We start from the raw sequence: 16535 nt of genomic DNA on the forward strand, positions 1-16535 counted from the left end.
TATAAAGAAGCAGGACTAGGATTTGCATCCTAGACTCATGACTTGAAGCATTTTGCTACCATGATTTGTCTCTTTATGAATGAATGTTCAAATTTAAATCTGCATAGTGAATCTGATCTGTCATTAATTGGGGATGCCATGGTGAATTTAACTTTGTAGAAATTAGACTGTTCCTTGAGAGGTTTATTGTCTTTGGTCTTGTGCCCAATGCTTTGTTTTCCAAAATAGAGTTTGTAGTTAGCTCAGGTTGTTACTCAGATTGTTAATTTTAGTGACTTGGGCCAAAGTCAAAACTTGCTGTGATATATATACATCCTGCTCTTTTTAAGTTGTAACTTTTGAAATTTTTTTAGATACACAACACCATACACCAAGCCAGGGAGGCATGCTGAAGTCTGGCATTGGGCAGAATGAGTTTAAAAGATGCTGGCGGTGCTGTTTGCCAAGAGAAGGCAGCCTACCATCTTCATATATATCCTCAGCTGACTACAGAAAGTGCAGCTTTCTGCAGAGTAACAGCCACTAAAGATACCACCACTTCGGATGTCATCAAGGATGTGATAACAAACTTGAACTTAGATGTTACTAAGTGTTATGTTCTTGTGGAAGTAAAAGAAACAGGAGGTGAAGAATGGGTACTAGATGCAAATGATTCACCTGTACATCGAGTATTACTCTGGCCTCGGAGGGCCCAAGATGAGCATCCTCAAAAGGATGGGTATTATTTCCTTTTGCAAGAGAGAAACACAGATGGGACCATAAAATATGTTCACATGCAGCTGATCTCTAAAGTGAAGGAAGCTCGAAGTCTGGTTGAAAGGGGCTTTCTTCCTTGGCAACAGGAAGACTTTGATGATCTTTGTAATCTTCCTAATTTAACAGAGACAAATCTTTTGAAGAATCTAAAGCATCGTTTTTTACAACAGAAAATATATACATATGCAGGGAGTATCCTTGTTGCAATTAACCCCTTTAAATTCCTGCCAATTTACAACCCTAAATATGTCAAGATGTATGAAAATCAGCAGCTTGGAAAGTTGGAACCCCATATCTTTGCCATTGCGGATGTGGCCTACTATACCATGCTCAAGAAACATATCAACCAATGTATAGTTATTTCAGGTGAAAGTGGTTCTGGGAAAACACAAAGTACAAACTTTTTAATTCACTGTCTCACTGCATTGAGTCAGAAAGGGTACGCAAGTGGAGTAGAGAGGACGATTCTGGGTGCTGGCCCTGTATTAGAGGTACGTTTTTTTTTCTTTTTAATACTGTGGTTTTTATGTATGTCTTACACTTTAGAATTCAAACTTTAATACCTTTTGGGCTTTCAGTTATGATGCATTTGTAATTCTTATTAAAAAAAAAAGACTAATACTTTTCTGGAAATAGCAAAAACAAGTATTAAGCCCCATTTTTGTGTGTGTAACACTAGGATAATCCTTAGATCATGTTTTTCTTTTTCTACACCACCAGAGTAAATATTGGTCTATACCATTTTCTATTGAGGATTTCCTGTATACCACATGTTTGAAATATACAATTTAAATGGACTCTATGATGGGTTAATAATCTTTCCCAGGCAAATCAGTCATTCTTCATTAAAACTGGTTTCATCTTCAAGAGGTATGGTATTCAGACAGAGTAAGACCAAATATTGGGTCGTTAGCTATTGAAATTAGTTAATATAGATAGCCAGTGAGTATTTCAAGCACAGAGTTTCACAGCCCATATAGTTTTGGCTCACTATCATCAGTCTCTTGACTAGTTTTTAGAAACTCGGCCACAGCATTGCCTCTGTGGTGTTAAATGTACAAGATGTAACATTAAGTAATGTGACTTTTTTTTTTTAACATACCTATACTTAGATGTCCAAATGAGTGTTGTCCCTATCCCAGTAGTCAATCTTCAAGACTATAGATAATGATGCCATTTCTCAAAACTTTTTTTGTTTTCTCTTTTGGTATTGCCTTTAAAGGCTGCAAATATGTCCTCAGTGGTAAAAAACAAATAAACTTTATCCTTTGGGGACAAATTTGATTTTGGGGAACAGCTTTGGAAACATCTGGTAAATAAACTGGGTTTTTTGGGTTATGCCACTTTTAGTCTCATATTAGGTAGAATGATGATACATTTTCTTTCTTACTTTGTAAACAGGCTTAAGTCAATTCCAAACATGTTTTGAGTTAGGGCATCATTGTTGAAATAAGTGGACAGCTTCCCAAGATGACTGCTGTGAAAGACAGTGTTAATGTGCATGTATTAGTTCTGCTCAACTTGTTTAAAAACTTTCATTATTTTAATAACCTGATGTATAATCCTTCAACAACGAATATTTATTGCCTTTTATTAGTACACCTCAAAAATGTTTGTTTTTAACTTAGCAACAAAATAGTTATAAATTTTGGATCATTTGATGATTTGTTCAAAGGATTCTCTTGAAGAATGAAAAGATACATAAAACAGGAAAGATTTTTTGATTTTTTTTCAACTTGTTTTCTGCTCCTTGAAAGGAGAAGTTGACTTGTTTTGAGGTTTGCTTGATAGCTGGATCTTACAGAGCTTCTTGCAGTTTAACTGTGCAATTTTCACCAAAAAACAGGAAGGGGTCACTGTGGAAAGCTTGGTTCAATCAGCTGATCCTGCCAGGTTTGAGCAAGTTAACTGTTTACTGTCCCTGGGCAGTAGGCAGGGATGCAGCAGAATCAAATGATTGGCCTCATCTTGGGCCATAAGGGAAAAATGAAACTAATACAATTTACATTTCAACAATTTGTTCTTTAGACTATGTAGTATAAATTAAAACAATTTGTTCAAATAGTGCTTTAATTAATATTTAACTTATTTTATGATGCATGTTTAGACAACAGAATTAATTTATATCTGTTCTGTGTATTTTTGGAAATGTTACCCTTCACAAACACAATTTAATAAAAGTTAGTTTTTTTTACTCTGGGATGTTACTATCAGCCCTAGTGGCTAGGTTATGAAGACTGTGTAGACTAGTTCTACAATCTCTATGATAGGAATGGCTAATCTTGTTTTGGGGGAGTTTTTTGGTTTTGTTTTGTTTTGTATTATAAACCACTGTGGCAGATAGTATAATGAAGCCTCTGAACTCCTTCTCAGAGTATTATGTTAAATGAATAAAATAGCACATGTAGGCTTACAAAGGACACCAATTACACTGAAATACAATGGTCAAAATATTTTTTAAAAACCAAATTCATGGATCTCAGGTTAGGAACCCCTGCTCTCCAGTTAGCTAGCTTCTAGCATTCTTTTTCCTCCTTTAAAGTTAAAGAATGTGAGTTATGTTCAATTCAGCAAACATTTATTAAGCTCCTTTTATACTCATTGTCCAGTGCGAGCTGCTATCTTCAGTCTTTTCCCTACTATATTATAGTTTGCAGGGGGAGAGGGGCAAGGAGGCTGATTTTTCTCTCACTTTTTTGATATTCTTTTATAAAGGTGTTTCCCTGTGAGGGGATAGGAAATGGATATTGGGAGAAATTTAGGCAGTGTAAAAAAAAGATAATAAATGTATTTTTTTCAAATAACATATAAAAAGAAAGTTAAAGGAGAGATCTTATTTTAAGTGGAGAAAAATCAGGAAAGAGGTTATGACCCTTATAAAGGAGGTAGCACTATGAAGAAAGAGAATTTCAACAGAGATGTAATGGGAATGTATGTTAGGGAGACCAGTTAGAAAGCTGTTAGAATAGAAGAAGTGATGGTAACCTGAAATAAGTTAGTAGCAAAGGGAACAAATAGAAATGGGGAGGTGGAAGTAGGAAATGGTAGAATTTTCAGGACTTGTCAAATGACTACATGTCAAGATTGAATGGGGGGGAATAGTCAAAGATGACTAGAAGGATAATGATGACAACTAAAGTTTGAGTACAGGCCAAGTTTTGGAAAGAAGATTCTTAAATTCAGTTTTAGCCATGTTGAGTTTGAGTTGTTGATCAGATATACTGTTGGAGATGACCAACAAGAAGAATGCACCCTGCTGTTCTAAGTACCTGAAGATACTAATACAAAAGCATAATGGGTTTGAAGTTTACTGTGGCCTTACAAGTAGAAATGGGCAAATCAGAGGAGAGGTGATAAGGAAAGGGAGGTACTAAAAGTTGATGGGTTTGTCAGAACTCATTATCTTTCCACCAGAGTAGTACTAGTTTCTCAGGCTCCAACTTATGTGTTGTCCTTGACTTTTCAGTATATTTCCCCCTCCATCTCCAGTCAGTTGCCAAGGCCCATAAATTTCACTTTTGCAACATCCCTCCAATACAACTGCCTTCTCACATAACAGTTCTACCACCCTGGTGCAGGCCTTCATAACCTTATTGTAGTACTTTTTCAGTAGCCCTGCCTCAAATCTCTCCTTCACTTTGTCCTCCATTTAGACCTTAGAATGATTTTCCTAAAACACAAGTCCATTTATGTCACCTCCCTACTCACTAACTCCAGGATCTCCCTATAGCCTCTAGGATCAGATACAAAATCTTCTATTTGGCTTTTGGAATCCTTCATAATGTAGGCTCTCCCCCACCTCCAGCCTTTTCAGTCTTCTTACACCTTACTCCCCACCATCCATACTATCCAGATATTCCTCAGGGCAGTGACACTGGGTACTTTGCTGTTCCTTAAACTCTTTCCCTCCTCATCTCTGTCTGCTGGGTTCCCTGGCTTCCTCAAAATCACAAGTAAAATCTCATCTTCTATAGAAAACTTTTCCCATTTAACCCCCCCTTAATTCCAGTGACTTCCTTTTAATTCTTTTTCTCATTTATCCTATATCTAACTCGTTTGTATATATTTGTTTGCTTCTTTTACTTTCTCCATTAGATTATGAGCTACTTGAGCATAAGGACTATATTTTATTTTGTTTCTTTTTTTAGTTCCAAATTCTCTCTCCTCTCTTCTACCCATTAAGAAGGCAAAAAATAGAAAATTCATTATAATATAAAGTAAGGTAAAGTAAATTGCTGATCAGTTATGTTCCAAAAATAAAGCAAGAAAGAGAAAGAAAAATGCAGTTCAGTCTATCAGATCTGTATCTGGAGATGGATAGCATATTTTATGAGTCCTTTGGAATTGTGGCAGGCCATTTTTGTTGACCAGAGCTACTAAATCTTTCACAGTTGATTGTTTTTACTGTTGCTGTAACTATGCAAATTCTTTTCTTGGTTCTGCTCACTTCATGTAAATCTTCCCAGGTTTTTCTGAAACCATCCCCATCATCATTCTTACAGCCCAGTAGTGTTTCATCACATTCACATGCCAAATTTTGTTCACCCATTTCCCATTTGATGGACTCTGTTTCCAATTTTTTGCCACCACAAAAGGAATGATTATAATTATTTTTTTACATATAAATTCTTTTCCTCTTTCTTTGATCTCTTTGGAGTATAATACACCTAGTAAAACCTAGTATGGTATTGCTGGATCAAAAGATATGTATGTACCATTTAATATCTTTCTGTGCATGGTTCCAAATTGCTTTTCAGAATGATTAGACCAGTTCCCAATTCCATGAAGAATTCACTAAAAAAACGTGTTTTCCTACATCACTTATAGTATTTGTCATTTTTCTTTTCTACTCTTATCCAGTCTGATAGGTATAAGTTTCAATTCTCTAATAATGTAGCATTTTTTCATATGACTATTGATGGATAGCTTTGACCATTTATCAACTGGGGACTGGCTCTTATAAATTTGCATGGTTCCCTATCTGTTTCAAAAATAAGTCTTTTATCTGAGAAACTTACAAAATTTCTCCCCAGTTTTGTACTTTTTAAAAATTTCAGCTGCATTGATTTTTTTATGCAAAACCATTTTGATTTTATGTATTCAAAATGATCTATTTTGCCTCATTTGATCATGAACCTCCTTGTCACTTATCCATAAATCTTAACAGGTCATTTCTTCCATGCTCAGCTAATTTGCTTATGATATCATCTTTTATGTCTAAACCCATTTGGAGCTTATTTTGGCATACAGTGTGAGATGTTGGTCCTTACCTAGTTCTGTCAGACTACTTTCCAGTTTTCCCAACAGTTTTTGTTAAAAAGTGAGATTTTACTATGGTAAAATTGAATGTAATGGACCTCTGTACCAGCAGCAATACAATGACCCAGGACAATTCTGAGGGATTTATGGTAAAGAACGCTACCCACATTCAGAGGAAGGACTGCAGGAGAGGAAACATATAAGAAAAACAACTGCTTGAACACATGGGTCGGGGTGGACATGATTGAGGGTGTGGACTCGAAACTACCACACCAACGCAACTACCAACAATTTGGAAATTGGTCTTGATCAAGGACACGTGACAAAACTAGTGGAAATGTGCATCGGCCATGGGTGGGGGGAGTGTGGGGGGCGAAGGGGAAAGGAGGAGCATGAATCATGTAACCATGTTAAAAATGAATATTAATAAATGTTTAAAAAAAAAGTGAGATTTTAGAGAAGGGACTATCTTTTGCCTTTTTATATCTCCAGCATTTAGTTCAGTATCTGGCACATAATATGCACTTAATAATTGTTTGTTGCCTAACTGATTAACCCTTTCAGTTTTCTTTTGTTCTCCTGTATTTCTGATTCCTATAGTTTTTCCAGTGGCACCTCTTTCTCTTCTTACTCCATTCCTATGTATTGCCCAAGATTCAGTTTCAGGTCTCTTTATTTTCTTTCTAATACTGTGACTAACACAAAGTAAGAGGTTGGCCCAGTACTGTTTAACATTTTTATCAATGACTTGGGTAGAGGCAAATATGATTTGTTCATCAATTTTGCAGATAACCTCAATCTGGTAGGGTTAATAAACACAGGGCATTACATAGTCAAGATCCAAAAGGATCTCAACCTTTTAGAGCCTTGAGCTAAATATAATACAATGAAATCCAATAGGGATAAATGTAAACTTTTTACACTTGCTTACTAAAAATCAGTTTTGAAGGTTTGGGATATAGAGAAAGCATGTTTAGAAAACATTTATTCTGAAAAAGTCCTGGGATTTTTACTGAGCTGCAGACTCATTATGAGTCAGCAATGTGACTACCAACCAAAAGAAACTATTGCAGTCTGACTGCATTACTATGGGCATAGCTTCCAGAAATATTAAAAGGATAATCCTATTGTATTCTGCCTTTATAAGACCTTATTTGGAATATTATGTTCAATATTCCATGGATATTGAGAAGCTAGAGAGTCTCTGAAAGAAGGCTATCAGGTTGGGGAGGGACTTTGAGTTCATGACGTAATAGAATTGGTTGAAGGAACTGGACATAGTTTTTTTAGTCTGGAGAAAAAGGATTATTGGGTGGGCTAATATTTACCAGTATTTAAAGGATTTTCATATGAAGGAAGGATTAGACTTGTTCTGTTTGACTCGAGAAGACCAAATCAAGAACCGTGGGTAGAAGTTGTAAGAATGCACATTTAGGCATACTTTAAGGAAAAAATCCTAACAATTCAAGCTAGCCAAAAATGGAATGGTCTGCTTTAGGAAGTGGTGGATTGGCCTCCTTCAAGGTCTTCAGACAGAAGCCAGATGACATTTCTCTGGTATGTTATAGTGAGGATTCCTTTAGTATATGGGATGGACTACATGGACTCTGAAATCCTTTCCAACTTTGAAATCATGTAGTTCTTTGAACCATTCTTAGCATCCCATCTATCCAAATCAAGAGCCTAGCTTTTAGTTATCTTTTGACCCCATCATAGTATAAAAAGTCCCTTCTTTGTTTGCCTTAGCATTGATAGTTAACCTCAGCATATTCTAGACTTTAGTCTTCCTAACATTCTTGGAGAGTTGTGCTATTTTTTTGGTATTTATCCTCAATTACCTTCTAATCTAAAATCTAAATTGTTCTGTCTAATCCCTATGCTCCAACATTGGTAGTTTTAGACCATTCTCTCTCCCTTTTTTTTTTTTTTGCCCCACTGGGATAATTTCTTTTCCTTTCCATAATTTAATTCACAAGGATTCTTCCATACCTATTGAATTGACTTTTCTTATAGAATCTTGAGCCACAGAATCATATCTATCCTTTCTCTGAAATCTTGAATTTCTTGAAATCTCTACATTTAAACTACACATCATCTCTATGTGTGTGCCTATTATTCCTTTCCTTACCTTTCATAAACTCTTATGATGGTATGATTACTTACTCCTAAGATTCCTATCTTTTCTATTTACTCTACTTACTCTTTATGGATCAGAATCTAGATCAAAAACAAATTTCCCTCATTGCTTCCTCTCTCATCTTCTAAAGAATAAAATTAACATTCAGGCAGGAAGAAAGTCAGCAGAGAATTGAATTCTCCCACCACTACCATATTTCTATCTGCAGAGAGTTGAATTCTCCCACCACTACTATATTTCTAGCTGTCAGTTCCATCATCTACTTTAGAACTCCTGGTTCATTTCTTTCTTCTGACTGAAAATAAATTCTGTAATTTATTTTCACTTTAGTATTACTTCTCTTTCTCTCCCCTTTTATTTCATTCAAATAGTCTCTACATTATTTCCCTCTCTTCTTCTCTATCTTCTTGATAGTAGTATTCTAACATTTTGAAGGCTCTGTTCCTTTTTAATATACTCATCCATTGTTTTATTCATCATGACATAAAATTCCAACAAGTTTCACTGCTAGCTTTAAGATTGCATTTGCTTCCTTGCAATAAGAATTCTTATAATACAAAAAAAAACACATTTTAAGTGCTTCCTGTGTGAGGTGCACTACTAGGTACTGAAAGAGATAAAAAGCTTATTTTAAGACACTCATCTATTCTCAATGAGATTAGGGTGATAAAACATCAACAAAGATAGCTATAGTATATAATATTACGTAAATGCATTGAAGAGTTGTGAAATGAAGTAATATGTAACGAAGAAATGTACCAAAAGGTTGGAGCAGCTTTTGAGTGAATTGGGCTTTTAAGAATGGTAAAAATGGATGGGAATTCAGACAGAGGGAAATCATTTAGGTTTTTGGAACAATTTGTTAAAAGGAAACTACAACGTAGAATGAATAGAAAGCAGAACTGAGAAAATAAAATGGCACAGGCAGAGGGATTTGAGCCTTGCTAGGTAAGCAATAATAGGAAGCTACTTTTAACAGATGAGCCCCATGAACAAGTTTGTGTGTAAGAATTTATTTCAGAAGTGATCCAAAAATAAGATGATAGCCATGAGAATAGAAGATAGGACAGATTCAAAAAAATGTTTTGGGGATAAAATTGATAGGACCTTGTAACTAATTAGAAATAAAAGGGTGATCCTAGATTCAAACCCGGCCTCAGCCACTTCCCAGCTGTGTGACCCTGGGCAAGTCACTTGACCCCCATTGCCCACCCTCACCACTCTTCCACCTATGAGACAATACACCAAAGTACAAGGGTTAAAAAAAAAAAAAGAAATAAAAGGGTGAAAGGAAAAATTACCTTGAAGTTAAAAACATAGGAGACCATGTGAATCATGGTATCACAGATAGAAAGGAGGAATAGGTGTAACAATAAAAAATGAGGAACTTGGTTTTGGACATGTTGAGTCCGAAGTGATAGTGGAATATCCAAGTAGAAATGTGGGTCTAGAACTCAAGAGGAAAGTCGGGGATATTAATTTAGATTCGGAAGCCATCTACAAAACAAGTATCAACTGGTACCTTAGATGTGATTTTTATCACCTATACACTTGTGTATTTGTATAAAGACTGTTTGAGGCTATGAAATATTCATGCTAACATCTTCTTGGTTATATTTTATGAAGTGCAGTGAACCTCTGTAAATGTTAGTCTTCCATTTCATACATGCAATTTATTATAGTAACTAGCTTAGTAGGGTTTTTTTCTTCCTCCATTTTTATCTCTTGATTTTAAAAGATTTTCTAGCCCTTATTTGCATGCATTCCATCCCTGACCTAGAGTTCTTTATTCTTATCTCTCAAATATTTGTCTGGAAATTGATATCATTCTCTAAAAGTTGGAAGGACTCAGTTCAGCATGTATACGATTATGAAGTCCTAGGCAAGAAATAAAAGATTTTAGGAGCATGGCCAGTTAAGAATCTGGAGTCTGAAAGTGGGATTTGGATTTCTGGGCTGCAGTTCAAAATATAAAAATGACATTGAGTTAAGGAACAGGGCTAGTAAGAATATATTTAGAGTCTTGCAAATAAAATTAAAAAGACTTTAAAATGAAAAAAGAGTGAGAGAAAAAGGCCTATTTATATTTACCAAATTAAGGTACCATGTAGAGGTGCTGCAGAAGGATTAGTAGAAAGTAGCCTTAGTTTAGTAGATTAGTAGAAGTTCACAGAATACAAAATCCAAGAAAGTAGTTATCAGTAAAATCAGTGGCCTCAAGTATCTCCAGTACAAGGAATCTGGCCTTAAACCCTGAGATTGAACAGGACCCATGTTCTAATATTGGTTGAAGTTTTTTATTCAAGAGCAAAAACTCTGGATAAAAGGGGAGACTCAAGAGTCACATTAAGAATATGCATGAATGTGAAGAAATCTAGGAACTATAGTAGAGGTAGTATGATAAAGGGCATTTTGGTGAAAACCAATAAAGGCCATAAACAGAAGCAATATTGTTACTAGATTATTCCATATAGAACCTGGACAGAAGGAGGAATTCAGATGTATTGGAAACAGATCGCAAGCCTAGCAAGGAAGCAAGATAAATTTAATAATTGGGAATTATAGCTCCATAGATATGATAGAACTCTCTCAATCCAGAGGAGTGAAGTTTATCATTTTTTGACTTGCTTTAGAATGGTTTCATCTTTCAAAGATGGAAGAAGCAGTGAGGAAAACCTTTCTCCTGAATCTGATTCTTAATAGCCCAGAGCCAGCATAACTTCATTAGGATCAGATCTTGCCAGAATGAGAAATGATTGAATGACCATACCTAAAAAGCTTAATAACAGCTTAAAAGGAGGTCTTTTGTTCTGAGACTTATCTCCAGTTTTATCAGTGACTGAGATAAAAGGTCTATAGATGAGATGCTTCTAAAATTTACAAATGATACAGATCTGGAAGGTGACAGCTTCAAAAATATCTCTGATTGAAACATTGGGCTGATTTAACAAAATTAAATGTTACAGGAATAAATATACAGTCTGATCCTTAAATTTTTAAAAATCAGTTTTATAAGCGTGTGATATATAATGTAGTATAGCTGTTTAGTGATTTGTCAAAATATCTATGATTTTTTGTGAAATCCTAGCTAGATATGGCTCACCAACAATAAATGGCAGCACCCAAAAAAAAAATGCACTTTTAGGCTGCATTAAAAAGGCATAGTGAGAGCAACTAAGTAGCACCAGGCTTGGAGTTGAGAGGCCCTGGGTTCAAATCTAGCCTGAGACACTTCCCTCTTCATATTAGTACATTATATTAATTCAGCATGTTTATTAAAAGTGATTCAAAGAAATTGAGGTCGTTCACTTAATAATTTCTTCATCTCCCACCTCACCTCATGTCATATCACTTAAATGCCTTTTCTCACTATCTCTTACCACACTCTCATTTCAGACAAACAGGTTGCCCATTTTCTTGTCAAGGACCCCCCTCCCCTATTCATCTTTTACATTTTGTCACCACTAACATCCCCACTCTCTTCTAATCTTCAGTCTCTCTATTAATTAGTTCCTTTTGTGCTTTCTACAAAGATATCCATATTTCCCCCTTAAAAGTTATCTCAATTAAATCAACAATTCTTGCTAACTGTATTCCTCTTTCACTCCATTTCTTGACTAAACTCTTTGAGAATGTTGTCTACTTTAAATAGTTTCTCTCATTCACTTTTTTTTTTTTTTTTTTAATTTTAAACCCTTAACTTCTGTGTATTGACTTATAGGTGGAAGAGTGGTAAGGGTAGGCAATGGGGGTCAAGTGACTTGCCCAGGGTCACACAGCTGGGAAGTGGCTGAGGCCGAGTTTGAACCTAGGACCTCCTGTCTCTAGGCCTGACTCTCACTCCACTGAGCTACCCAGCTGCCCCTTCTCATTCACTTTTAAACCTTTTGGAGTCTAGTTTCAGACCTCATCACTTAACTGAAAATGTCCTCTCCAGTTACCATTGATATTTTAGTTTCCATATCTAATGGTTTTTTCTCAGTCTTTATCCTTCTTGATTTCTCTACTATTGATCACCCACTCCTCAGGAATACATGCCTAAGTTTTTGTCTCACCATTATCTTCCAGTTCTCCTATCTGTCCAACTGAAGAATCTTTGCTTGTTCTTCATCCTTGTCATTCCTGCTAACAATGGATATCCTCCTAAGGTTCTGTTGTGAGGTCTCTTTCTCTTTTTACTCTATAGTATCTTGCTTTGTGATCTTATTCAACTCCCAAGGACTTGATTATCTTTTTCTACAGATGATTCACAGATAAATGTGTCCAACCCTAGGCTTCCTTCTGAGTTTTTCATTACCAACTATCTCTATGACTAAATATCCTATAAACACTTCAAACTTAACACGTCCTCCAAAATCCTCCCCTCTTTTCACCTTCCTATTACTATTGATGGTAAATCATCTTTCTAGCCACATAGGCTCACAACCTTGTTGTCATTTTTAATTACTCTCACCCCAACCAGTGGCCAAATCTTGTCTTTTCTACCTTCCCACTTACTTTCCTATATGTATCCTTTTCTCTGCTCATACAGCAGCCAACCATATTCGACCTTCTCACTAACATATTCATCACCTCTCACTGACATTATTGTAATAACCTTCTGATTGTTCTCCCTGTCTCTTTTCCCTCTCCTCTACAATCCATCCCCTCTACTCAACTACCAAAGTAAACTTCCTAAAGTACAGATCTTAACTATGTAACCTCCAACTTAATAAAGTCTTCTGGATCCCTGTTACCTCTAGAACCAAACATAAAGTAATTTTGGCATTTAAAGCCCTTTTGGTTCCTTCCTACCTTTCTAGCTGCCCCCCCCCCCTTAAACTCTTACCTTTTGTCTCAATATCTACTCTTAAAAGAGAAGAATGACAATCAGGATGACTTGCCCAGGGTCACAAAGCCAGGAAGTATTTGAGGCTAAGTTTTGAATCCAGGTCCTCCTAACTCTAGGCCTGGCACTCTGTCCACTGTGCTATCTTGCTGCCTCTCCTTTGTAGCATTTTTATGATTTACTCTTCCTCCACATATTGTGTGACCCGGTGACACTGGCTTCCTTGTAGTTCCTTGGACAAGACTTGCCATCTCTAGTCTTTCAGTTTGTATCGGCAGTCTGCCATATTGGAATGTTTTTCCTCCTCACTTCTATGTCCTAGTTTCTCTGGTTTCCTTCAACACTCAGTTCAAATCCACCTTTTCTTCAGGAAGCTTTTCTTGGTCTACTTCTCCCTTCCCTCTCACCTCACAGTTGTTCTCAGATTACCTTCTTATCTTCTCTATGTGTGTACATGTACCTGCATACACACACCTCTTATATACATAATTATTTACATGTTGTCTTCTCCATTAGAATGTGTACTACTAAAGGGCATGGTGTTTTTACCTTTGGATCCTCAATGCTTATTAGCAAAGTACCTGGAATATAGACATTAATAAATGTATGTGAACTATGTATACTTTACTGTGAAGAGGTACAAATAAGGTGAAGGAGGTAGTCCTGATGAACTTATAATGAGAATATTACAGCCTAATTGAAAATATACACCCAAAAGGGGCAACTGGGGGGCTCATGGATTGAGAGCCAGGCCTAGAGATGGGAGGTCCTAGGTTAAAATCTGACCTCAGACACTTCCTAGCTGTGTGACCCTGGGCAAGTCACTTGACCCCCATTGCCTAGCCCTCACCACTCTTCTGCCTTGGAGCTAATACACAGTATTGACTACAAGACAGAAGGTAAGGTTTTAAAAACACACACACACACACACACACACACACACACACACACACACACACACACAAAAAGACAGTTATAGTATATAATCAGTTGTGTGCAATATTACAACAGAAATAGTGAAGTTGAGAATGTCTAAGAAGAATTCACTCTAACCTAGTCATCTAAAATATTTTTTCCCTTCAAAGAACTATACTATCCTAAAATAGAATATTAAGTAGCCCCCATGATCAATGTTGACAGTGCTTGGTGTGGAAAATTGTGTGAAACAATTTTCCCCTTCTTTCTTCCAGCTAGCAGATAAGTTAGAGCTGAAATTTTAGGATGAATTTAGTCGCTCAAATAAGGAAGTATTTTTGGTCAGAAAATTCCCCTGTAGGTGGCTAGGATGAAAGTCATCTGCTGTTTCTGCTTATTCCACAAAAACATAGTCTTGTAATTTGTGACAAATGATTTGGGACTTTTTTTAGTCAATGAAAAATAATCATATTTTGGGGAAATAACATTGAAGAGAAGGGTGAAATTATAGTATTTTTTTAAGGATTAAAAATATCTCTGTGTAGTTTTGAAGTAGTTGATTAAAAGCTACACACAGACTTAGAATGATAGACTTTTACAGATATAAGAGACCTCTGAAATAGTCTAGTCCATCCATCCTCCTTATTTTTCCAGTGAATAGACTGGTGTCCGAAGTGAGCTTCCCCACAGTCCTACATGCTAGAATGCAAGTCTCCTAGCTCCCAATCCAGGGTTCTTTCCATTACACCAAACTGCCAAACTCCTCATGATATTTTATATTAGAAAACTAGATGATTAACTGCTGGCCTTTTTAGAATATTCTAGGCATTTACATTCCACAAAAGCCACTTTCTGTGTCCATTTTTGAGAGTAGAGGTAGCCTTAAAGGGAAAGAATAGTAATGACATTAGAATCATTCATATAGTTAAAACTTAAAAGACCTTTTGGAACATGTAAGCCATTTATTTTGTTGATGGTGTAATATGGATGAGAAAACTGCAAAGACTGCTTTTTTTTCTTAGCAGAATTCATTCTTGGTTAACTGTTTACACAATGTTAGTTTAGAGGTTCTCTCTGAAATTTACTTTTGGATGACTCAACAGCTAAACCAAAGCCAGCTCCCCAAATCAGACCTCAACCATCTGAAATCTAAACTCACAAGATGGTTTAATAGAAGCAGCTATAAAGGTTTATACTTGGTTTCCAAAAGTCAGCAATACATTTATAGAATGTTGAAGCTCTGATTTATTATAGCATTTCGTTTAAAGAAGACCCAGTAGTTTTAGTTAGCTTATGAATCAGTAGATGTCAAGACAGCCAATCTTGAGCTGCATAAATGTCTCTAATGAAAGCGATGATACTCCCATTGTCCTCTGCTCTGGTCAGACTGCCATATTGTAGAGTTTCTAGATGAGACAATCATAAGACAGTCATAAAGCATACAGGGCAAAGATTTCTTCAAGCCCTTTGAACATGCCAGATGGCTTAATAAATAGTTGATATAGTTGAATAAATGAATGACTATTAACATTCAAAAAATGCTGTCTTAAGTAAAAACCTGACCACACTAATAAATTTTATTGTGATGAACTGTATTTTGCAGTACTTGACTATAAATAATTATCTGTGTTAAGCACTTACTCTTCAATAAATTGTCATGTCTTTTTCTTGCTTGTATCCATAATTCTAGCAATGAGCTCAGAGGAAGAAGGGGAAAAGGAGAGACACTGTCGGTTGCCAGTCCTTCCTTTTCTTTCTTATATACCAGCCGTCCTTGTGGTCTGAGTTGAAGCTCTTGGCATAGATTTAATGATACCTCATCTCTGGTTTCCATTCACCATGTTACCAATCACACATAATATACTTAGTGGGCGTTAGCAGCAGTCTATTTCAAGTAGAAAGTTACTTTGGTACACTTTCCAAACAAGCCTGGAAAAAAAATAAATTCCATGCCAGAAAGTAGAATTGGCGTTCCAATTTTAGTTAAGTTCTCAGAGGTGCCTAAATTATGAATGCTTGTTAGCAACTTTTACTCATCTTATGCTGTTTTCCCAATCCCCTTTCACACAGCTGTATACCCTAGAGAATGTTGTTTCAAGTCTGAAAATGATATGATACTCCAGAATTATGAAAAATGCTTTCTAATATGACTGGCTCATATTTTTAAATAACTTTTCTCATAGCAGCCTCATGAAGTGGGGAGTACAAGTATTTTGTTTACTTTACACATAAGTAAACTGAACTTTAGATAGTTAAGGGACTCCACTGTAGTCAGTGGCTTATCGAGGGTATATGACAGAATCCAAACCAGACCTTCAAGCATTAAGATCCAGACTATTATACCATGTTTATAGTGCTTCTGGTCATCTTCATTCCTTTTTTCCTCTTCCCTTCATAAAAGTATTTTAACACCCTGAAATGTTTATGGTAGTTATTTCACTAATCTTAAAAGAATTGTGAGCAAAAGTAAATCAAGACTGTGAAATTCTTAAAGCTATTTTGATTTATTACTATGTCATCTTTATAGTAAAAGGTACTACATTATCTAGAAGTATAACAAAGCAGTAAAAAGTCTTTGTTTTCATAAAAGCAACCTTTGCATTAGTAAAGCTGAGAAGTAATTTTATTGACAAATCAAGG

The 16535-nt window shown here is 35.9% G+C and overlaps 1 protein-coding gene across 1 annotated transcript in view; it reads left to right on the forward strand.

Annotated features, from left to right (window-relative positions):
* Positions 1 to 398: 398 nt before the first annotated feature.
* The window catches only part of MYO9B (myosin IXB), a 110308-nt gene continuing 94171 nt past the window's right edge, over positions 399 to 16535 (forward strand). The window contains exon 1 of the mRNA XM_044671653.1: positions 399 to 1247. Within this exon, the coding sequence (XP_044527588.1) occupies positions 411 to 1247 (837 nt within the window). The 5' untranslated portion in view covers positions 399 to 410. The remainder of the gene's footprint in view (positions 1248 to 16535) is intronic.

Source organism: Gracilinanus agilis, chromosome 1 (assembly GCF_016433145.1).
Source record: "Gracilinanus agilis isolate LMUSP501 chromosome 1, AgileGrace, whole genome shotgun sequence".
NCBI lineage: Eukaryota > Metazoa > Chordata > Mammalia > Didelphimorphia > Didelphidae > Gracilinanus > Gracilinanus agilis.